The 25462-nt window shown below is 42.9% G+C and overlaps 1 protein-coding gene and 1 long non-coding RNA gene across 2 annotated transcripts in view; both read left to right on the top strand.

The window, feature by feature from the left end:
- The first annotated feature begins 475 nt into the window (after positions 1–475).
- Positions 476–4133, top strand: LOC131918771 (uncharacterized). The gene is made up of 2 exons (XR_009381082.1): positions 476–624; positions 2742–4133. It is a non-coding gene; the product is annotated as an uncharacterized LOC131918771 (long non-coding RNA).
- An 8223-nt stretch (positions 4134–12356) lies between these two features.
- Positions 12357–25462, top strand: part of Hdac2 (histone deacetylase 2) — a 28104-nt gene continuing 14998 nt past the window's right edge. Inside the window, exon 1 of the mRNA XM_059272544.1 lies at positions 12357–12497. Coding sequence (XP_059128527.1) covers positions 12446–12497 — 52 coding nt within the window. The 5' untranslated portion in view covers positions 12357–12445. The remainder of the gene's footprint in view (positions 12498–25462) is intronic.

The following is a 25462-nucleotide window of genomic DNA, read 5'->3' as shown; positions in this document are numbered from 1 at the left end:
CGATATCCACATGAGGCTTTGTGGTGTGCTGGCCCAAGTGACTCGAGTTAACAGATGGATTAGAAAAGGACCTTAGAGGTTACAAAGATAAGTTGGTCTCGTCAAGGCCTGATGAGCCAGCTGATGCAGCGCCGAGAATTGATAATGTGATCGATGGGGAGCACGGCAGTCTATCAGGCTTTTGGTAGTTTGATACCACTATGTTAGGTGTGCAGTGAAAAGCCAGATGGAGTGGTGGTTCACTATAGACAGTTACTGAAACATTTCATTGCAATCAGGCCCTTCAATAAAGCCAGTTACTTGCGGTAGAGGATCTAGAACATGCTGGAAATCCAGCAGCAACCTTAAAGAGTCTTAATGGAATAAAATGAGTCTAGCTAAATTCTGATGAGTCTTTATTATCAAAGTATTGAGTAGTTCCCCAGTGGGAATAGTAAAAACCGTTACTGTTGGCTGTTAGTTGTTTTAAAGGACTTGGAATGTACAAAGGAAACTCGGCAACACGTGTAAACTAGATTACCTACAGTCACTGCCTTCACTGTTTTCTATGGTGTCCTGAAAATAGAAAGAAAGCTTTAATACAGAGAGCTGTGGAACACTGGATTTCAGTTCTGTAGCATACAGGTGAGTCTGCTTCTTAACATTAGACTAATGAGGTATGAGTCACATACAGAAGAAGTTAATTCTTTTTAGTTGTATTGTTCCAGGAATTTTGAAAAACATGTATGCTTACTCATCATCACCATGATTAAGACATAGAATGTTTCTCTTAGTTCAAAAAATCCTTTGTACCATTTGAAAATAATACCCTATTCTTTTTTTTTTTTTTTTTTTGGTTTTTCGAGACAGGATTTCTCTGTGTAGCTTTGCGCCTTTCCTGGAACTCACTTGGTAGTCCAGGCTGGCCTCGAACTCACAGAGATCCGCCTGGCTCTGCCTCCCGAGTGCTGGGATTAAAGGCGTGCGCCACCACCGCCCGGCAGTAATACCCTATTCTTAATTCTAGATGTTGACAGCCAATGGTCTGATTTAATATTTATTTATCATTATATTATTATTATATTATATATTACATACAACATATTGTACAATATATTATAATAAATATTTATTTATATTTTTCTAAGTGTCACATGAATTGCATCATAGAGTAACCTTTTTTTTGTTTGTTTGTTTGTTTTCCGAGACGGGGTTTCTCTGTGTAGCTATGCGCCTTTCCTGGAACTCACTTGGTAGCCCAGGCTGGCCTCGAACTCACAGAGATCCACCTGGCTCTGCCTCCCGAGTGCTGGGATTAAAGGCGTGCGTCACCACTGCCCGGCACCTTTTTTTTTTTTTTAAAAGACAAGGTCTCACTATTTTTTTTAAAAAGACTAGGTCGACCTGGTGAAACTAGAACTTTCTGTATACACTAGATTAGCCTGGAATTCACAGAGATCTACCATCTTCTCTCCCCACTCCCCAGTGCTGGGGTTAATGGCATATGCCACCATGCCTGGCTTTTGTTCTTGTTTTTGTTTTTTTGCTTTCAGCATTGAAATATAAGATAAAATGGAAAGATGGAGTCAGGAAAGACAAAAATAATAATAATAATAATAATAATAATAATAATAATAATACAACAAAGCAGGTTGGGGGCAAGTCTATCTAAAAACATTGTCTTGTATTTAGCCTTTTATGTTACTATAAACAATTTTGAGATTTTTTAAAATGTTGTTGTATTTGTCAATAGTTCATTTTTAATTGCTGAAAAGTACTGCCACATTATATAAATTTTATTTATTTGTATTGTGGCTGATGTATAAGTACATCATGGCCCGAACAAGTTGATATCTAAAAGAGACCATCTCACAGTAACACCCAGAATAATGTTTGACTACATACATATCTGGATATGATGAGCCAGCCAAGGTAAATAATAATCTACATTAAAATAATCTACATTAATCTATATTAGATCTCATGTCAATCAGTGATTTTTAAAAATATTACCCAGAAATGGTTGGTTTTATGATTGAAAATTTTATAACAGGATATTTTTATAACATGAAGTTGTATTTATGACAAGAAAGATAAGCTTTGCAGTATATTAAGAAAGAGAAAACACTCATAGCTAGTCATGTAGCACGTCTGAATTAAGAGGTGGGTCTTTTTTTTAGTTATCTAGCATCTTGACCTTCTTATGCCTGGGCAGTCTGCCAGTGGTGTGTTTTGATGTGGCCAAGGAATCTCATCTTCTACTAAGAAGGTTGCACACTTTCTCCAGGTGACTCATAACAGCTGGATAATACGATCCATGAACTGTTCATTGGATGTTCCTGCCATGACTAATCCTAAAGTGAATAACGCAGCAAAGGGAGGAGCTACGAAATTTTCTTGGCAGTGACAGTATCAGCTGATATGACAGTCTGGCATGGAGGTGATGATACTAATACTGGCAGTTTACCGTGCCCAGTGTAAAGCAACACTATAACCAGACTCTTCACAAGAAGATACTCCACTAGATTCTCTTATATAAGTCGTGTCCTGTCAGCTTGATGGGATTTGGAATCCTTGGGAGATATAGCTCTGAGTGTATCTATAAGGGCATTTCTGGAGAGGATTAACTGAAGAGGAGAGATCATCTTCAATGTAGGTGACATCATCTCATGTGCCAAGGATACAGACTAAAAATAACAAAGAGGGAAAAGGAGAAGCCAGATAAGCACCATCAATCATTTTTCTCTACTTTCTGACTACAGGTGCAACACGGTCAGCTGCCTCGCTCTCTGGCCGCGGTCCTTTTCTGGTCACAGTGAACTGTACCCCCTCACACTATGAGCCAAGACAAATCCTTTCTCCTTTGAATTGCTTCCGTTGGGTGTTTCATGACAGCTCTCAGAGAAGCAACTAATACAGGAAATTGGTAGCAAGAAGTGGCATTGTTGGTCTAAGAAACCCGACCATGAGGTTCTTAACTCTTCTGAACTGGTTTACAAGTGGAATGTTGAAGAGTTTGGAAGTCTGGGCTAAAGAAGCTGCAGAACGCTGTAAATAGAGCTTAACAGCCACTCTAGTGGGAATTTGAAAGCCAACAGAAATATGTACAGTCAAGTCTGAGCTTAGGTTTCAGAAAGGAACAAGACTCTTCCTGGGAATCGAAATAGAGGCCGTTCTTATTATAGTCATGTGAAGAATCTATCTGTGTTTTGTTTGTGTTCTGGAAATTTTAGTGGGGCTAAATCTGAAAGTAGTAAGGTAAGCTGTTTAGCAGAGGAAATCTCCAGACAGCGTAACATTCAGGGTTGGTCATGAATACAAATATAAAATGGACAGAGTGAAAATAAGGGAGCCGTGGAGATGGCTCATTGGGCAAGAAGACTTGTTGTGCAGACATGAGGATCTGAGTTCAAATTCCCAGAGTCCATTAAAAAAAAAGCAGTGTGGTTAGAACAAGCCAGGATTTACCACTCTACTCCCAATTTCAATGTGTGGAAAGAAGACTCTAAGATTTACCATCCTATCTCACAGATAATGATATAAAGAAAAATTTCACCTGGATAGCAGTACTTTGGTTTTATGTTGTCATGAGCTATAAAACATTTAAGAGTTTGTTTAGCCTTCTTGCAAGCTAATGAGCTAACCTGCTAGAGATTCATAGTTGCTGGCAGAAGTCTGAGGTTTGGGGCAGGAGAGTCAGTATTTACGGCTCACAGCACAACAAACAGCATGAGCATCAGCATATGTGTGTCAGTTTCTTTGCCCCTAGCCTCATGCAGAGTGTTTAAGAAGCTCAAAGGATATAGGTAGACTTGATGGGATATATTGCAAAAGAGGAACCCAGTGCCAAGGGCCAACACTTGTGGAAGAAGCAGGAAACAGGCCAGTCTCTTTCCTCTCATAGTGACAGGTTACATGATAAGCATGGTGTGGTCACCTTGACCTACTTAGTTGTACATGTCTATCTACAAACGCTGAACATTCTCAGGAAACAGATAAGACTTGCAGTCTGGTGTACAAGGCAAAACTATGCAAGACTCAAGGCTGACACAGGCCTGCTTCTTATAGTAATCCAGTCCTAACTGTTGTTTGTAGAACTCAAATTTTCACATGAATATGTAACTATTAATCACTTTAATAAATCTGACTGGCACAACTTCATTCTACTTATTTTATATAGGACTTAGTTAAAGCACTGTCTTAGTTAGGATTTCTATTGCTGTGAAGAGACATCACAACCACAGAAACTCTTAAAAGGTGATGGGGATGTCCTTCTGTATGCTGTGAATATATGTTGCTATGATTGGTTGATAAATAAAGCTGCTTGGCCAATGGTGAGGCAGAATAAGGTTAGGTGGAACATTCTAACTGGAGAGATAGGAGAGAAGAAAAGAGAGCTGAGGAGATGCTGCCAGCCGCTGCCAGGAGAAGCAAGATGACAAGACAGAACTGAGAAAAGGTATCAAGCCACGTGGCTAAACATAGATAAGAATTATGGGTTAATTTAAGTGTAAGAGCTAGTCAGTAATAAGTCTGAGCTAATGGCCAAGCAGTTATAATTAATATAAGCCTCTGTGTGTTTACTTGGGGGACACGAGTGGGAGAGATTTGTCCTGACCACCAGCCGGCCGGGACACAAACAAACTTAAAGCTACAAAAAGGAAAATATTTAATTGAGGTGGCGGCTTACAGTTCAGAGACTCAGTCCATTATCATCATGGTGGGACATGGCAGCGTACCGGAAGACATGGTGCTGGAGAGGTAGATGAGAGTTCTATGTCTTGCAGAGAACAGGAAATGGTCTGACCATCACACTGAGTGAAGCTTGAGCAGAAGAGACCTCAAAGTCCACCCCCACAGGGACACATTTCCTTCAACAAGACCATGTCGCCTAATAGTCCTACTCCCTGTGAGATTATGGGGCCAAATACATTCAAACTACCACAGGCACTATTAACAATATCTAAGCAGTAGAGTGAGCCTGATATATAGCATTGACCTCAATTATGACCTCCAGACTTTGAAAATCCCATAAGCCATTAAGTGCTGCTTTAGAAAGCCAATGGGGTGGAAGACCTCGATTTTGGGAATGTGGGGATGCGGGGTGGCTTGGGAAAGAGGGCTGAGGGTGGGAGGAGGGAGGAGGGGGCGGTCTGTGGATAGCATGAGGAGCGAGTAGAAAATTTCTTAATAAAGAAAAATAAAATGAAATAAATAAAAAGAAAGCCAATGAGTTTCTCCTTATGCATCTTTCCCCCCATCATTCTTAAAATTGATAGTTCTTTGAGAATTTTGTACAATGTACTTTGATCATATTTACTCCCTCCTTTAACTCCTCCAAGATCTAAACCCTGCCCTACCTACTCATCTTTGTGTTCTTTCTCTCTTTTTCATTAACCCACCAAGTCCAATTTGTGTTGTCAACTCACCCTCGGATGTATGACCATCAGCTGACCCGTAGCCAACCCCTCAGAGGCCACGCCGTTAAAGAAAACTGACTCACCCTCTTCTAACAGGTATTGATTGCCAATAGCTCCTCAGCGAGGGGTGGGACTTGATTATGACCACCTCACCTCCTCACACTGAGGTTTTTGTCTGGCTTGAGCTTGCATAGGTCAACTGTTTGCTGCCACAGTCCCTGTGGGTTCATATGTGTGTTGTGTCCAGAAAGCACGGTTTCCCTGTAGTCATAAACCTCTTCTGGCTCTTACTATCTGTTCGGTTGGAGCCTCCTGCTTGTCCCTGCATGTCCTGGACCCCGCCCCCCTCCAAACTCTGCCTGCTCAGAGAGTCTCCAAGCAAAGGAAAGGCACCAAAAAGCCCAGTTCCTCATTCTTGGTGACTATTGCAGCTTCCTCCCCTGTTGCCATCAGACACCCGAGTTCCCACCTAAATACTCAGCTTTTAACCACACTTGGGCACAAATCCAGTTTGTGGTAGACACATCATCACCCCTCATCTACAATCTATAAAACTTTCCTGCCCTGGCTCAGGTGTGCGACTTCTCTGGCTTCGATCTCTGAGACCAGTGAACCGACCGAGGAGCAGCTTTGCCCTCAATATACTTTTTGTTAAACTTTTTCAATTCAGCTTGCTCTGGCTTACTGCATCAGTGGAGACACTGATGTGAGGGACAGAAAACCCATTATTATCTTTTTTCCTCCTCCTCCCCAATGATCCCTGAGCTCTTGGAGGAGGAGTGTCTAATGGGATATAGATGTCCCATTTAGAACTGAACATTCTGAAATCTCTTCTTCTCTGCACCTTGACTAGTAGTGGGTTTCTGCGTTAGTTCCCATCAACTGCAAAATGAGGCTTGAGAGAAGCACTAATCTAAAGGTATAGCCATACATCATTAGGAGTCTGTTCAATATTATGCCTGTTTAGCAGAATAATAGTAGTAGATTCTCCAGTGAGGTCTATAACCTCTCTAGCCATAGGTTCTTGATATCAATTATAGTTCCAAGTATGGGTTCTATCTTTTGGAGTAGGTCTTAAATCCAATCAGAGCGGTGGTGGCACAGGCCTTTAATCCCAGCCCTTGGGAAGCAGAGGCAAGTGAATCTCTGTGAGTTCAAGGCCAGCCTGGTCTACAAATCAAGTTCCAGGACAGCCATGACTGTTATACAGAGAAACCTTGTCTCAGAAAAAAAAAAAAAAAAGAAAGAAAAAAAGTCCAATCAGACAGTGGTTTGTTAGTCCCATGACATTCATGACAGCATTGCACCCTGGGACATGTCTTGCCCGGCTGATCATTATTGGAGCTTATTATTGGGTACACAGTTTAGAAAGAGGGACACATTTCTCCTTTGGTGGTGTGCATAGCAACTTCCGGCACTGTGGAAGCTGGACAAGAGGGACGAGACTTCCAGGTGAGTACCAGCTTGATTTCCCCATGTGCTTTGATTCTTTAGGACTCCTATCTGAGATCTCTCCTTGACCTAGTCATTAAAACAGACTCAGCTGGATGTGCTGCTGTCTAGACCAATCCTCTCATTGGCAACAATCTAGCCAGTGATTTGAGAGGTTTCTACGACTCAAGTGATAATCTCTGATCAGTTTAAATTCAGGACAATTCTCTGACCATGTTTTCTAACTGACTCCCCTATGTCACTAAGGGCAGCTGTTTCAGAAAGAACTCTGTGGTCATGTGTATATATGAGGGGGAGGGGATATCAATTTCAAGTTCCTTAAACAGTTGAAAGTCACTTATGACCACCACTAGGGTACAAATTACTGTGATGTGATATTGGAAGCAGAGAAATGGCCTTGTTTCTACTCAAATAAAAAATAAGGTATCTTTAAGGAAGAAAATGTTAAGATTGTAGAGAATCCCTAGTTGCACTACCGTAATTCTGAAAGCCAAAGTTGATATTGCTACCAATATAGCGACACAGTCCCCCAATCTGGAGGAAAGTTACAATAATGGAGACAATTTTAAAACTTACATCAAGCGGGGAGGTGGTGGCGCACGCCTTTAATCCCAGCACTCAAGAGGCAGAGCCAGGTGGATCTCTGTGAGTTCGAGGCCAGCCTGGGCTACCGAGTGAGTTCCAGGAAAGGCGCAAAGCTACATAGAGAAACCCTGTCTCAAGAAAACTAAAAAAAAAAAAAAAAAAAAAAAAAAAACCTTATATCAGGGCCCCAACCCTTCCAAGTAGTTAAGCGGAGAAGGTGGAAGAAGACTTCACACACAGACTGCTAGCATCTCCGAGGAGTACCCTGGGGAAGGTATGATGAGGACAGGAGGAAAAAACTTGCTAAGCAGTGGGGTCAGGGACTCACAGAGTGAACCATATTATTGTCCTTGCTGGAAGCATAGAATGTCCTTGGTTCTCAGGCTAGCATGTGGGAGAGAACCCTGACTCCTTACTTCCTCCTTTCAGAGACCCTGCCAGGAAGCTGTATGTGAGGGTGCCACTGAAACTCCAATCCAGATACTTAGCCCTGATGAAAAGCTTTGGAAATGGATATTTGGAGTGACACAGAGGAAATGAGTTACATTCTTCCCTTGATTTCAGCCCATTTCCTAAAACATCTTACGATGCCCACTCTTGAGGAGAGAAGTTGCAGAGCCTTAGAGGCCATCAAAGCTTTGTACTTAACCTTGCATTTCCCAGATAATGCTTGTCTTAGTCAGGGTTACTATTGCTGTGATGAAACACCGTGATCAGAGAAATGGGGACGAAATGGTTTATTCAGCTTAGGCTTCCACACATTTCATCATCAAAGGAAGTCAGGACAGAAACTCAAACATGCAGGAACCTAGAGGCAGGAACTAACGCAAAGCCTTGGAGGGGGGCTGCTTACTGTCTTGTTCCCTTTGGCTTACTCAGCCTGCTTTCTTATAGAACACAGGACCACCAACCCAGGGGTGGTTCTACCCACAATGGGCTGTACCCCAACCCCCAAATCGATAACCTCCTCCTCTTCCTCCTCCTCTTTATGTGTATGAATGTTTTGCCTGCTACATGTATGTGCATCACATATGTGCTGGTTGGATCCCCTGGAACTGGGGTTAGGGATGGTTGTGAGCCACCATGTGGGTGCTGGGAATCAACTCTGGTAATCTTAACAGCAACAGTTGTTAGTTACTTGGCGGCGCTCTTACCCTGCGAGGAAATGTCATGAAACACGACAGAATCCACTAACAAGAGTTTTATTAAGATAAGAGAGACAGACAAGTGTGCTCAGGCCTGCGGAAGAGACACGTGCGTGGAGAAGAAGAAGGAAGCCAGGAATATGGCGCCAGCTTATAAAGGCTGGGTCGCACAGGCATACACAGGTCCATGTGGCTACTCCATGCATGCACGCAGATCACATGGTTGCATTGCGTGCTCTTATGCAACCATGCAAAGCCACAGGGTCCTGGTCACGCGGGATGCCTTGACCCAGAAATGGCTATTTTGACCTGGAACTGGCTAGGCGGAAGTGTCTAGGTCTGCCGGACATGCCCAACCATGGGGGCATGTTGTGAATCTATCAACAGTGACACTGCCATACAGCTGATAAGTTCCTCAACCTGTGGGTCCAGACCCCTTTGGGGTACAGAAGGAGATTAGTATGAGTGAGCAAGGGGGCAGGTGGGAAGGAGGGAGCGTAAGAGGGGAATATAGTTAAGACACATGATATACATGAAAGAAACCATCTTCATTAAACCCAGTCAGGTAACACAGAATAGATAACAACTTAAAAACAAACATGCAATTAAGTGGAGAACCATTTATTTTCAGATTGTTTTTTGTTTTTGTTTTTTACTAGATTCCACAGCCTTTTCTCAGATTCTGTTACCTGGGGAATAGGATACTGACAAGGCCATCTGAGGAATGAAAGTTGAGAATGATGTTGACCAACTAGGTGGTTTAGTAGATATGCTACGGTTCAAAAGTCCTTTCAATGGACAATTTGAAAATGGTAGACAAATTCAGGGTTGAAATTATTTTCTTCCAATGTATGATATTACTGTTCCAATTTTTGAGTTAAAGTACTGTGGGGAAATAGAAGCATGCTTACGAAGAGCTCAAAACTCAGCTGGAGGCTTGCAATCTGGGACAACACCCTACTGGTCACTGCAAGCCTATATATACTTTCTATATTTCCTCATGGAACTGCTACATAGAATTTAACAGGTAGGACTAAACTTCCTAGGTGTAGAAACAACTTTATAACTCTTTTTACCAAGTAACTTTTTAACTGTTGCAATTATCAACAGGATCTAATTGTGTGTGTGTGTGTGTGTGTGTGTGTGTGTGTGTGTGTGTATGTTTTTTTGAGATAGGGTTTCTCTGTGTAGCTCTGGCTGTCCTGGAACTCACTTTGTAGACCAGGCAGGCCTCAAACTCACAGAGATCTGCCTGCCTCTGCCTCCCAAATGCTGGGATTAAAGGCATGTGCCCACCATGCCCAGCAACAGGACCTCATTTTTAACATAGGCTGGAGCAGATGGCTTCTAGGCAACCCTGTTTCTAACCCTGATACACTTAATACATCATCTTACTGAATAATTTTAGAGTACTAAACATCTTCAAGTACAATGAAGTTTCCATATGCAGAACAGGAGCTAGAGAAAAATAGTTGAAGGCAAAGGGTGCTCCTTAACTATATATTCTATTATGTATGCTCTCAGTTTTTTTTCCTTTTGTATATTACCTAAAACATAGTAGGTCTGATAGAAAGGAGTTTGAATCTGGTAAGTGTTGTGTCCATAGGTTTTGGTAACTAATTCTTTTCCAAGTCAAGTGCATTACAGATGCTTAGAGACATAAATGTGAAAGCAATCAGTCTCCTTTAATGCTAGTTTCTGAGAATAAAAATCCTCTGTTCTTTTCATTTATAATTGTTAAATAATATCACAAGTCCTGCAACAAATTGAAAGATTTGTCCAGCGTCTTCCCTGAGGTTTAAAGCTGGGTTCTACTGATGCAAAGAATAGTAGTAGCTATAATTACTCTTATCAAAATGGTTAATACAGTCCATAATAGCTTTTATTCATGTGCTTTAAGAACAATTCCATGTGGATTATCTTAAGAAGCTTCTTCAAGGTCATATTAGCAAGTCTCCCATTTTATGGGTAAAACCATTTATACAGAAAATTCAGGTGGCTTGCCAGAAGTCACAGGCACTAGAGAAATAATTATGTACAAGACAAGACAAGCTTGTGAAACTGTATCCTACTGAGACAAGCTCATACAGTTAAAAAGACAAAGTTATGGGCAACTGTAACATATTAAGTGTAGCACTTAAAAGGCACATGGTATTAAAAGCACAGGAAAGAGACATGGGAGAAGGGAGAAGTCTCCCTGAAGAAATCAAGTCTTATCTTACACTTCACCATGTTGGGTCTGGGGAAGAACATTAGTGTCTGCAAAAGTATCTCATTCCCTTTTCAGAATCGTCCCCGATTGACTTTGTAACTGAAAGCAAAACTCAGATAGCAACACTATATAGTGAACAGTAACATGGAAGCTTGCGGTTCTCCACTGTGGTTCCTGAACCAACCCTCTTAGTCTCCCAGGGTCTTGTTAAAAATACAGGCTTGGGAGAGAAGGGGATGTGGCAAGGGGTATCCTGAACGAATTCTAAATCTCTTGGGGGTAAAGTCTGGGAGATTGGTGTTTTAAGCAAGAGATTCCTGGGGATCTGAAAGTAGAAAAATAATTGTTTTTGTTAGTGGCTTACTTCAGTACCACCTCTTTAGGGAGGAGGCACTGTGTACCATGTGCATGCAGAAGGAATTGTAAATGATAATTGTTAAGATATGCAAGTGTTGCGTTAGACTGTCAGTTTTTCCATCCTTTACCTGCGCCTTGCAGTCTAGCTCGGACAGGGGCTGAATAAATGTCACTCTATTAAACACAGGGACTCAATTGTTCAAATCCTTTCTTTGGATTTCTGCTCTTCTCCCCAGTGCCTGGCAAGTAGCACAGTCTGATGCGGTAGGTAAAGCATGTGGAATTTGCAAAAGTTCCACACCTCTCCAGTCCTCAGACCATTACTTAGCACTTGACAGTACTCCACTCTTCCATCTAACCCACGCCTATAAAGAAGAAATGGACATGGCACGTGCATCCCGGCACTTTTTGACAGCTTTATAAACAGGCATCGGTGCTGAGAGCCGTGCTCACTCGTTGGGTCTCATAAATGCTTATTAAATCCAGGAGGTACAGACTGCCATTAACGTCTCTAAGTCAGGAACTAAGAGTAGTTATCAGGAGCTGATGTGGGAGAAGAGAACACGCGAATCGGAACGCGTGAACATCTCCGACAGTCTCGTAGCCGGGGAGCAGCACCTTCTGAAGCCCCGGGGAGTGCTCAAGCGGGTTCCCCTCGGGGTCCCCGCGGCACGTGGCGGGCTGGGGCCGGAGCGTCGCGGCGGTGGGGGAGGGGAGCGGCGTGGGCCCAGGCGGAGGGGGTCCAGACAGCCCGGGATACGTTTGAGCAGGCGCCGAGTGCGCAGGCTCGGCCCAGGCGCAACCAGTGCGCGCAGATCCGAGGGGGGAGCCCGACGGCTACGCGTCCCGGGACTCGGAGCGCAGGGGGCCGAGGTCCGCTTCTTTCCACCTCCGGATTGCGTGCGACACAATGATCGGTCCATCTGTCCCGCCCCAGCCGGCGGCGTCGACTCCGAGCCGGGCCCTGCGTCCGTGCACAGCCGCGCTCTCCCCTCCCCTCTGCGACACCGCAGTGGTAGCGCCCGCCTCCCAGCCCCGCCACCCTGGGCCTCCCCCGCCGAGTGTCGCGCGTCGGCGCCGCTGCCACCCCCTGCTCCGTGCTCTCAGCCTTTCCCGGCACCCGCTCCCGTCCGGCTCCGGGCCGCCCTTGCTCCGCGGGCCGCCGCGCCCGCTGTCCCCCCCCCCCCCCCCCCCCCCCCCCCCCCCCCGCTCAGCCCTCTTGTCTGGCCGCCGGGCCGCGGCGGGCGGGAGCAGCCGGAGGAGGAGCCGCAGCCGGGAGGCGGCGGCCGGAGCCCATGGCGTACAGTCAAGGAGGCGGCAAGAAGAAAGTGTGCTACTACTATGACGGTGGGTGGCCCGGGAACCTGCGGCGGGGCTGCGGGGAGGGCGCGGCGGGGTGGTGGACGCGCGGCTCCGGGTGCCCTGGGTGGCTGTCTGCGGGGACAGGGACACGGCCTACCCGGCTTCGCGATCGTGGCCCGGGGACGCCCGCCCGCGCTCCTCCTCTCGGGTCCCCCGCACCGGCACACGCGGGTTTGGGGTGCACTGCCTCGGGCCGGTCCCCGAGGAACCCCAGTCGGTACCCGGGGCCTGACTGCACAAAGCCGGCGGCCTGGAGCTCCGCCCCGCGTCCCCGTCCCCTCCCCCGCTCGCCCGGTCCCCCTTCTCGGCCGGCGATCTGTCTGCGCTGCGCTTCCAGCCTCACCCGGGACCCCGCCGCTCGGGTGGGGCTGCGGAGGAGTTACTGCTGGCCGGGGGCCAAGTTCGCAGAGCGGCGCTGTCTCGCTCGTGTCTTGCGTGGACTCCATCCCTCGCCTTTGTTCGCCGGGTTCTTTGAGCGCCACTTTTCTCGGGGGTTCAGATGGAAAGGCTGCGCCTTGCACGGTGGACAATTAAGGGGTTCTGAGTTGGGCATAGGTAGGCCGGTGGGGAAGTAGTAAGAGGAGGAAGACAAGCTTGGAGTTGTTCCTGCTTGATGGGTCCTAGCATGCCTCTGGGGGAGGTTGCTACCACCCACTTCTTTGTGGCTCTTTGTTCCATCTGCAGTTATACCCTGCTCTGGGGGTCTAGGAGAGAGCATGGGCATCCTGTGTTAGGAAGTCAGTCCCAGTGCGGTGGGGACCCTGCTGCAGGAAACTTTGAGAAATGGACTGAATACTCTGAACAGGTAGAGCCGAGCGCACAGTGCAGTGAATGGTACCAGGTGATGGGAAGGGTTCTCTGGTTTGGAGTATGAGCAGTGAAAGTCTGATTTCAGTTGGTCGAGTCGTCCTCAGTTACAATGCGCTAAGTAGTGCCCTGTCTTACAGCTTTCACCAAGACATTAGTAGGTAACTCTTGAGAGAAGGCATAATTTGACGGAACTAGCCTCATTGACCTGAAAGACCTGTATTTGTTGTATTGAAGTCACAGTATCTTGAAGAGGTAGACAAGAAAGAGCCTAGAGACCCAGGCTGAGTGAAACTGACTTGAACTTGAAAATAGTCGCACGTTTTCTTGGTTTGGCAGAAATTTTTAATGTCTGGTTTTTGGTGCACGCGGCAGGGGTGAGGGGCGTCAGGAGGGGTGTGTGTGATTAGAGACAGACTTCTCGGTGTAACAGCCCTGGCTGTCCTGGACTTGCTCTGTAGATCTGACTGACCTTGAACTCTCAGAAATCCGCCTGCCTCTGCCTCCCCTCCCAAGTGCTGGGATTAAGGAGTGCGCCACCACCGCCAGGCATTTAATACCTGTTTTTGATAAAATGGCCACCTGTGTGTCATTGGCTGGAAAAAATCAAAAGCCTTGCAGAAAGCTGGGACGCAATAGCAAAGGCTTTTTAAATTGCTTTCTGTTTTGTTTGGGGGCTTTTTTTGAGACAGACTCTGGCTTTGTTGCCCTAACTGCCCTAGAATTCACTATGTAGACCAGGCTGGCCCCTATCTTACAGAGATCCATCTGCCTGCCTCTGCCCCCCAAGTGCTGGGATTACAGGTGTAGACCCCCGTGCCCATCTTAAATGGCATATTTGAGGGGACTACATATGTGGTGAAAAAATTCATTTGAAATTACACCATTGTGGAGGGCAGAGATGGGAGAACATTGCCGTTTTAAACATGAGTTACATTGTGAAGTTGGAATGATGGCAGATCCTTGTCCTGCGTTCTCTGATCCATCGGAAAGGATGTAGCCCTGAAGATTAATTTGAAAAACGGTAATTATAGCCTTTCTAAAGTAGAGGCTTGCTCTTGTAGAGCCTAGAGTCAAGGGAGAGGTTTAACAGTCGGGAACGGTGTCTGCTGCTGTTGGCAGTGATGTGGAATCAGACAGTACTCTGGCTGTTGCCTGAGCAGCTGTTTGTTCCTGGGTTCTTGGGGGCGGAGCCTTTGTTGATGGGCGGGATAGGCACTGCTCACAGAGATGGGAGGGATGGAGGGATTTTTCAGTCATGTGATTTTTTTGATGTATGTGCATACAACTACTTTACCTAGTTGTAAGCAGCCAACTGTGTAACGGATGGTGGGAATCTGCCGCGGTGTCTGTCTCTGGTCCAGTTCTTATCTGGCATGTATTTAGAATGGACTTAACTTACATACATTCTGAATCTTTGCATTTGGGGGGAACAAACAAAATTGCAGAGGTTCTTAAATTGATGTTATAAGTGTGCTAACTAACATGGGATGACATGCAAGACTACACAAATTATTTTCTACACATCTATCTTCATTACCAAATCCCCATTCTTGTTAGTTGATAAAAACTGATTTTTTAATTGTCTTTTAAATTGTGAACAGAGGGTGCAAGTAAAGTAATTTTTGTACCAAAAAAAGTATATGGCTTTTAGGTGCACAAAGGGTTGGGTTGGCAAAGGGCAGTGACATTAGTAATGGGACTTGAATGATATAGCAATAGTATTAGTAGCAAACTACTAATAATATGGTGGTTGCTTTAAGCTAGTTGGGCTTTTGATTCGTTTTGTTTTCCAAGACAAAGTTTCTCAGTATAGTCTTGGCTGTCCTAGAACTTTATCTATAGATCAGGCTGGCCACAAACTTGGAGCTCCACCTGCCTCTGCCTCCAAAGTGCTGGGATTAAAGGCGTGTGCCAGCACCTCCCACTCTGAGCTAGCTGGTTTTAACTTGATAGAGGAAGTAGAGGGAAGAAAAAAAGAAAAGGAGTGAAGAAGCAAATTCTGTGACCATGGGTGTCCTGTCCTTAGGTTTAATGTGGCCAATAGGCACACACAGCCCCTTGACAGCTTACAGAGTGTTTACTGCTGGCTCTGTGTGCTTAATGAAGAATACTTCTAAAGATAAGTGTGGTTTTCTTTGTGTCTTCTCTAGTCTTCAGAATTGTACCCTTTACATCACTGAGCCGCGCTCTTCTGTGAACCTTGGGATATGAGTATATGAGCTATCCTATACCTCAGACAAGAAATTAGAGTTGTTCTTACTTAGTGGACTGTGGCTATTCACTCATCTCCATAGTGTCTAGAAACACATCTCTGAATGTTGGTCTATACTAAAAGATCAATACTTTGTAAAATGATATACAGAAAATTACAGCTAATTAGGTAGACCCTAAGACCCTTTCTGACCTTAAACTGATGTTAGTTTTCTCTACTTAAATGTAATTTAGCAGATTGAGTTACATTTGATTCTAATTGCAATATTCACTTTTGATACTTTATCTGGAAATGTAAACTATGCCTTGTTTTGAGTGAAGCTTGGGATAGATCATGTAGCGCCTTCTGATGTATACAGTATAATAGAATTGAATGTATGCATAATTTATATAATTAAGCACCAATTGCTTTATGCTGTGTTTATTTTTTCTCTGATGGAGATAATCATAATCAGAATGTTTGGAGACATGGTCCAGAGAAAAGCAACACAAATAAAGACTATCACAATTATCAAAATCATCTTCTCAATGTACTCCTAACTTTTTTGTCAGATACAAGAATTCTACAGAGCAGCCAACTGTTGTCATATTTATTTTATTTTTGTTTAAAATGGTGGTGTCAGTGTCTTTTGCCAGGTAACTTTTAGTACAGCTGCATTAGTTTTTAGCTGCTGTATAAATCTTTACTGTCCGTGAAATGGATAATTGTTTTTTGGTTACAGACTCATGCTAATGAAGTATTGCATCAGTTTGGGAATGCTGATGTTTGTTGCACACAACATTTAAATTTGGTACATAACTCTCTAAAGACATTTCCTGTGCTTTTGAATCCCGTTCCCACAGAATTCCTTGATCCCTGGCCCCCCTCACATTTCACTTCATCAGAGGCTTTCCTTGGTCCTCAATTGCCTGTCATGTCTAGACTAACCAAGGGCTCCATGTTGGCCGTCATGTATTTGAGATCTCTATTTAGAGCAAATGGAAACACTTAGGAAAGTTACCTCTATGAGCCTGAAATCCAGGGAGGAGGAGGAGGAGTTACTGAAATTGTATTTCTCAGCTGACAAGCATAAATCATTGAGGTGTCGAAGGAGACAATATAGAAAGACACAGCACCCAAGAATCGTTCCTGAGAAAAGACACAGGACAGGACGTCATTCCTGGAGTACTTGGGCACCTAGTTTATTGTCTGTGTGGCCAGTGGCCGGCTCTTGTTACATGCATGAGGAAAGTGAGGAAACCCTGAGATTTCAGGGGTGTTGAGGAAGGGAAGGAATAAAATGGGGGAAGACAGGTTTGTGGAAACCCAGACTCAAAGCAGACAGACAGCCTGCTGTGTTAAAGCCTTTTACAACACTAGTGTTGGATGGCAGACAAAAATTTCACAGTAGTCTTTTTATTCTTGTTTTCTTGTTTTTTCTTGATTACTTTTGACGGCTTATCTGTATACGGGGTGAAAGTACATTTCACAGTCCTGAAATTACAATGATCTGAAAAGTACCAGTTTTTTGTTCACTCACTTGGAATCTAAGGTTTATCCCGAATTAATACGATTCCATTTATTATCTTTATTCCACTAACTGTGATATTTACAAATTTTTGCTTCAGAAATACATTTGATTATAGTGTTACCCCAATTTTAGTACATTTATATTTTTATCTTGAGTCGAGTTGAAGTATTTGAACAAAAATGGGATACCATTTAGAAATGCCCAAATTATCTGACAAAGACCATAGGCCCATAAATTAAGAAAAGAGAAGGGGGCTGGGTGGCTCAGCACTGGCTACTCCTTTAGAGGACCTGGGTTCAATTCCCAGCACCCACATTGTTGCTCAGTTCAGTCTTGAACTCCAGGACCACAGGCTCTGATTCCTTCTGTTCTCCATAGACACCAAGCCCAGACATACATGCAGGCAAAACACCCATACACATTAAATAAATTTTTAAAAGAATCAGTTCAGATAACATTTTCTTAAAAAGAAGAGCCAGGTCTTTATTAAGAAGTAGGTATCTACAAAATAACTAGATACAGAACTGATACTGAGCTGGAAAGGTTAGGAATTATTATTCCCTCCCCTTACTCTTCCAAGAATTACCTGTCCTCTGCCACTGGAGTGCTCTTGTTAAAGGCATGCACTGCCATGCCCACAAAATAGTTCTTCGTTTTGGGTTTTTTGTGTGTGAGATTATAATCTGATTGCATCATTTTCTTCTTCCCCTTCCTCCAAACCCTCCTGTATAGCCCTTCCTCCCAGCCTGCTCTCTTTCAGATTCATGGCCTGTTTTCTTTGTTAATACACACACAAACACACTTACATGTACATACATACATATATATGTAAATACGTAAATACAACCTGTTCAGCCTATATAAATTGCCGGGCGGTGGTGGCGCACGCCTTTAATCCCAGCACTCGGGAGGCAGAGCTAGGTGGATCTCTGTGAGTTCAAGGCCAGCCTGGTCTCCAAAGCGAGTTCCAGGAAAGGCGCAAAGCTACACAGAGAAACCCTGTCTTGAAAAACAAAAAAAAAAAAAAAAACTTGTAGATGTTTCCGGGGCTGACAACCATTTGGTAATAGATAACCAATTGGTCTGCACTGCCCTGAGGAAGACTTTCTCCTGCTCTCATCATTATGCAGTTGCCTGTAGTTCTTTTCTAGGCTTGAGGCTTCCCGAACATTGCCCAATCTTACATGTCTATTGGTGTCTTTGTTTGGGTCATGTATAGGTCATTGGTGAGACTTTATGGGTGTAGCTTCTGACATTTCTAGGAGACACAGTCTCACAGCAAACTCCCTGTTGTTCTGACTCTTGAAGCCTTTCTGCTCCCTCTTCCCCAGTGATCCCTGAGCCTTAGGTGCAGGGGTTATATTGTAGACGTACTAATTGTTTCTGGGCTAGGCATGATTTCCCTCTTGCTGAAAGACTCTTAAGTCTAATTAGAAAGCTGTTGGTTACTGCAAAGATATGCATGCCACTAGCACACTTAAGGTACCATGGTGGTTGTTACTGTGATTCATAGATGCCATTGCTGGGTAGGACTGTTGAGTGCTTCCCTCTCTGGAGCCTGCAGAACTCCTTTTCATAACATGAAGGGTAGACCTAGAGAAGGCTTTCAGGTCAGGTCTAGCTTAGGGCCATTGGACCCAGCATCTGAAGTGCATGATGTCTTGAGCAAGAGGCAGTAAGTTACCTTCTACCCTTAGGGGGCAGCCAGGGGCAACACCCTATAATGTTTTGAGAATCTCTTGGTCAACTCTGGCCAGCAACTCAGAGGGGGTTCTCATGCCTCGTATTGGGGGTTTTATGGCTAATGGTTCTTGGAGGGAACATGTATTTACGCTGACTTATGTGTATTGTAGGTAGTTTAGGCCTATGATTCCTTTGACTTCTTGAGACATCCTTACTGTTAGTTTACCCTCCTCCTTCTTTGCCCTTTATATCTCCCTCCTCCTCCCTCCTCAGAACCCCCTCCCCATAGCCCCCTTAGGTTTCCTCTTCTCATCCCCCCCCCCCCCCCCGCGCTTCTGTGCTGAGGAACTAAACCAAAGGCCTGCATATGCAAGAGGAGAGTTCTACCTCTGAACTATATCCCAGGCCTATGGAGGGATTCTGAAAAAGTCATCATCTGCGGCTTGGCTGCACTTGTAAGTATATGTCCTTAGGCTGAATGGATATTCCTAGTGAGAATAACGCCTCAAAATTATGACAAAAGTTTGTTGGAAGCTGTATGTATTAATATAAGTTTGAGGCCCTTGCTGTTACAAGTTACTTTCATAAGTTAGGTAGGTCATTTATTTTGTTCACATTCTTTAAGTTAACAGAAATCATGCTTTGATTAAAAGCATTTATACTATATTCTTTTCTCATTAGCCTTGGTCCTGCTGTTACTTTCATGTGACCCTGACATTGCTCTGCCAGAGACAAGACAAAAGAGTATTTACTGCCTGTGATCCATCCTCCCTGTATCTGAATGTAGCTCCTATCTACTAGTTGTATAACTTTGGCTGCATTACCTAACATTTCTGGGTATCATTCTTCTTTGCAATTATAAAATAGTAGCATATTCTATAAGTGAAAAGACAAAGAGCCAATACTAAGTTCTAGGAAAATAAACGTTATTGATCTACATTCTACCACATGACTTTTATCCCTCTTTCATCTTGCACCTCCTGCTTCCTCTCTGTGTCTGGCTGGCTTCTCTGCCTCTCTTCATCCCAGAGTCCTCTCTGTTCCTGGATGTCCCGCCTCTACCTCCTGCCTAACTATTGGCCATTTAGCTCTTTGTCAAACCAATCAGAAGGTACTTTGGCAAAGACACAGCTTTATGGTGTACAAAAAGATTATTTCACAGCATTTCCCCCTTTTTGTCTAAATAAAAAAGAAAGATTTTAACTCTAACATAGTAAAACTATATACAATAAGAACAATTATCAAGTAAGAATTACATTCACAATGTTTAGTCTATATGTATTTGGCAAATTCAGAGAAAGTAATATATTGCCTATCCTATCTTAGTTCAAAGTTTTATACCTAAACCATCCTAAAAATGTCTTCTTTTATCTTAAAGCATCATCTTAGATAAACAACTTAAGCTCTTATGTTTCTCAACTTTATAAATCTCTTATGTCTTGTGTAAGTTTCTTTTCTGAATTTGGTAACAAAGAAAAGTCTAACTATAACCATCTGGTCTTCAACCCCATCAAAGACCCGTCAAGGATTTAATATCACCTGATTAAACAGGAAGTGTAGAGCAAACAACTTTCAAAACTAGAAATGACAGAAACAGCTGACTGCCTAGACAGTTACTCAAGTTTCCTCTGTAACATTGGGGCTTCCATCTTTGGCCTGCAGGTCTAGAATATCTGACAGACTCTTCTGTGAAGCAGGAATTTTGAAGGACTGTCCTACCTTGTCTTGGCAACAGTCACTTTCTTTTGTGTCCTGCTTGTCCAATTTGGACAGCATACTGTCAGTAGTCTAGGCAAGAGCAGTTTCTTGCCCAGTGTCTAACTTTGCCACAAAAAAAGCAAACTCCATATGGAGTTTCTTAGATGTCCATCCTCCTTTTTTGAAGTAAATTAGTGCTGTCAGGAGCAGACATGTCTCACATCATGAAAAACTGTAGATTACTAAAAAATCTTAAATGCCATATTCTGTAGATCTCTGAAGTGTTTGAACACCACCTATCTATCTGAACTATATATGTTTAACCTTGAAAACATACCTAACATGAACACGTTTGTTTATTATAGATGAGTAACTACTAACCAATATTTCCTAATTATGCACTACATTTTTATGTAATTATACATTAATGTAATAAATTATACAGTACACTTTTAAATGAGGTGCATAGGTACAATACCTTAAACAAGAGTAGAAACATATGTACAGTATAACAGAAATAACCCTAAATTTGTATCAGTATACAAAAATTCATACCAGTGTACATAAATGCTTGAAACTAATGGTTGTTCAAAAGTAGACTCAATAATCCACCCTTCTGTCCCATCATTTCTATATTGTATCCCCCCTTTCTTCCTTCAGGAAGAGATCCTTGAATCTAATCTCCTTTGTTCAGCTTTTTTCCTGACCATGACCAATGACAACTTGTAACTAGACCCCCCAAACAATGACAAATACCCATAACCCTCTGAATAACCAAATCCCACTACCCCACCTTTTGGGAATGTGAGTATCATGTTTTCTAGACTGCTTCCTGTTGTCTGGGGTTGAAGGCATCTTTAGGGGACCCTGAAAAAAATTGTGATAGTGGTCAAGTCTGAGGAGAGCTAGCTGTTGTCCAGTCTCAGTGTGATGGGGAAGGTAAGGCTTCTCTGAAGCTCTGGCCAGAGAGTCTGAGGCTGCACCATTTCAACTCGCAGCTTTGAAGATGTGCAGGCTGTAAAATTTTGAGGAAACTGCAACAGAGGCATTATGAGAGGCTGGATCATCTGGGCTACTTAACCTTTATTGGTGTCTGGTCCCTTTTTTTCTGAAAACATAAACTTTCAAAGGTAACATATCTGCATTAAGGTAAGTATGGAATGTACAGTGTGCACAAGTCAGTTAAAGATAACTTTGCTTTATTTTTGAGCAGGTAAAAGGCATCTTTCAACTTTATAAGTTTGTTTGGACTGTATAATCAAACTATAATATAAATCTCTGTCCATGTCATATGAAGGGATGGCATATGATAATAAGTCATGAGGATTCTGTAGCCACTAAGATCTATCCTGTTTCATCCAGTCTCAGAGCTGTTCCCATGTGGAGGGATCAACTTACACATCACCTGTCTTGTAGTCTTTCTTGGCTTTTCCCCTCATGTCTGTAGCCAAGATCCTCAGGAGGTCTCCCCTGGTCAAATCTGATCTTGATGAACTTTGAAGGAATCCATAGCTTTTCATTTCCTGTGGAAACAAAAGCATAACTTTTCCCCCAATGCAACACATTGTCTGACTTCCACTTTGAAGCCACGCTATCCCTAAAGTATCTAGGCTGGTTTAATTCCGCAGTCCCTTCTACAGTCCAGTGTCTCTCAGCAGCAGTTGTTCTCTGTTCATTAGCATTCAAAAAATTCAAAATCAACAAAACACCATACAGGATCCAGATGCCCTGTGTATTTCCCATCTTTATGAGGCTTTCTTTTTTTTAATATTTCTTACTCTGTCTTTAAAGACTTTATTTTAAACTATTTTTTTCATGATGGTCTATAGCGATTTTCTTTACCATGGCATCTAAGCACATTTTTAAACATAGTGTACCTTTTTGAGATTTTCTGTGTCTGGATCTCACTTTACTAAGTACCTGAAGCATTTTCTGACCACGTAAGACAAATCGTGTCATGTTAGCCACTCTGGCCCACCTGAGAGACTGCAGGAATAGGAATCCACATACAACTCCTTGTCCAGAATTTTTCGTAGCTTTTTCAGGCTCTATGGTTGGATATTTGAGCCCCAATTTGGGTGCCATATGTAACAAGTCTTTCTCTGTCCTACCAGCTAGCTCTCAAATAATACAGAGACTTATTAATTATGAAGGCTCAGCCTTAGCTTAGGCCTGTCCCACTAGCTCTTATAACTTAAATTAACCCATATTTTTATTAATCTACATTCTACCGTGTGTCTTTTACCTCTCTTTCATCTTGCACCCCCTATTCCTCTCCTTGTCTGGCTGGCTTCTCTGCTTCTCTTCTTCCTACAGTCCTCTCTCTACCTGGAAGTCCTGCCTATACCTCATGCCTAGTTATTAGCCATTTAGCTCTTTATTAAACAAATCAGAAGGCGCCTTGAAAAAGACACATCTTCACAGTGCACAATAAGATTATTTCACAACAAAAATATAATTTAAAAAAGTAATTGTCTACATAGGCCAATGAGATGTGTTGTTTCTTAGCTCTGCTGTTTGCATTCATCTTTGAAAAGAGAGCTAGCATTCTAAGTAGTCCCCTGTTTATAAATTGTCTACAGAAGATAGCTTGTGTTGAAAATGAAGTTAAATAAATTGGAAGTACTATACCAACATATTCAGTCATACTATTAGATGACAGGTTTTAACAGAATGAATGTTCACCTGGGGGTGGTGGCAAAAGTCTGCACTTTCTCAGTAGGATCATGAATGCATTGCCTGCCTGGGCTACATAACTAGAATTTTCTCTCGAGGGAAGAAAAGCAAATGTTTCCTGGACTATTGTTAGGTAGTAGTATGAAACGCTCTACATTTTTTATTTCCACTGTACAAATGAAATGGCTTTATTAGGAAAGATTCTAAACGGGGGGTATTTTGTTTTTGAAGAAGGGTCTTACTATGGAGCTCTGGCTGGCCTGGAATTCTGTGTGTAGATAGATTGACCAGGCTGGCCTTGAAGTCACAGAGATCTACCTGCTTCTGCTTCCCCGGGTGCTAGAAGTTTCTCCAGTCCTGCCTGGGCTCCGCAGTCCCATGACCTGCTTATAAAATAATCACTCAGAGGCTTAATATTATTTATAACTGCTTGGCCATTAGCTCGGGCCTACCACTGACTAGCTCTTATATTTAAACTCAGCCCATTTCTATTAATCTGTATGTCACCACATATTCTGTGGTGTGTGTGTGTGTGTGTGCCATTACATGCTGCTCTCTGGACAGCGGGATGGCATCTCCTCTGCCTCTCCTTTCTTCTTCCCACTATCTCTCTTGAATTCTCCCACCTCTCCATCCTGTCCTGCCATAGGCCAATGCAGCTTTATTTATCAACCAATCAGAGCAACATATATTCACAGCATACAGAAAGATACTCCATAGCATTTCCCCTTTTCTGTCTAATCAAAAAGGAAGGTTTTAACTTTAACCTAGTAAACTTATATATAACAAAACAGTTATCAAGCAAGAATTACAGTCACAATTTCTAGTCTATTTATATTTGGCAAATATAATTGAAAATTATTCTGTTTATTCTATATTTGTGAATCTAAGGTTCCATATCTAACTTATCTTTTATCATAACTAAGGAAAATTATAATTAAAACTATCTAGTCTTCAACTACATCAAAGACTCTAGAAGGATATAATATTATCTAAGTAAACAGGAAATTCATTGTAAGCAACTTCCAAAAATCTATAATGACAGAGACAGCTGTCTGCCTGGACAGTCATCCAAAGTTCCTCTGCAACATTGGGGCATCCATCTTCAGCCTTCAGCCAATAGGCGTAGAGTCTCTCAGTCACTTTTTCCTGTGTCCTATAGAATGTCTGGCAGTTTCCTCTGTGAAGCAGGAACCTAAAGGACCATCTTACCTTACAAAGTTCAGTGGTCACCTTCCTATGGGTCCTTCATTGACACAACATTTTGTCAAACAGTTCAGGCAAAAACAGTTTCTTGCCCAAATGGCTATTTTTGCCAAGAATAAGATAAACTCCATATGGAGTGTCTTTGACACCCATCTTTCTCTTTGAAGTAAATCGATGTTGCCAGGAGCAGACGTGTCTCATTGTCCAGAAAGTCGTAAGTTTTTAAAACCTTTTAAATGCCATATTCTGTAGGTCTTTGAAGTATTTGAAGATTACCTACCTAATTGAATTATATCTATGTATACCTAGAAAACCTGCTGATAAAGGGTGCTGTATTCTTATGGGGATCTTCAGCCTATAGGTCTTGAGTTTTTTAATCTCTTTGTAACTGTGTGTGTGTGTGTGTGTGTGTGTGTGTGTGTGTGTGTGTGTGTGTAATTTTACTATGTTAAAGTTAAAATTTCCTTTTTAATTAAACAGAAAAGGGGAAATGCTGTGGGATAATGCTTTTGTACACTGGTTTAATAAAATGCTGATTGGCCAGTAGACAGGCAGAAAGTATAGACGGGATAAGCAGACAAGGGAAATTCTGGGGAGAGGAAGGCTGAGTCAGGAGATACCAGCAAGCCACCCAAGGAGCATCATGTAATGGGACATAGGTAAAGCCATGGAACATGTGGCAATACATAGACTAATAGTTATGAACTAATTTAGGATATAAAGCTAGCTAGCTAAAAGCTTGAGCCATGGCCATGCAGTTATAGTTAATGTAAGCCTCTATGTGTTTACTTGGGGAACGCAAGTGGGAGAGATTTGTCCCAACCGCCAGCAGGCTGGGACATGGGAAAACTTCCTTTTTTTGTTTTAAGGGCAGGTATAAGGAGTTTAGGGTTTAGCTTTTAGTGTATAAACCCATGTTGAAACAGTAAGATTTGCAGGCTGGTAAAATCAGTTCAGCTGTCCTAACAGTGTTTGAATGTTTTATCTAAACTCCATTATTAGTGGTAATTTCTCATTTCTTGCTTGACAAGGCTATTGTAAAGAAAGTATCCTTTATAGAGCTGAAGAGATGGCTCATCAGTTAAGAACACTGGAGCACCTGCTGAGGACCCAGGGTTCTGTTCCCAGCACCCACAGAGTGGCTTATGCCATCTG

The sequence above is a fragment of the Peromyscus eremicus genome, chromosome 8b, assembly GCF_949786415.1.
Source record: "Peromyscus eremicus chromosome 8b, PerEre_H2_v1, whole genome shotgun sequence".
Lineage (NCBI taxonomy): Eukaryota > Metazoa > Chordata > Mammalia > Rodentia > Cricetidae > Peromyscus > Peromyscus eremicus.
This window is presented reverse-complemented; position numbering and strand designations above follow the sequence as displayed.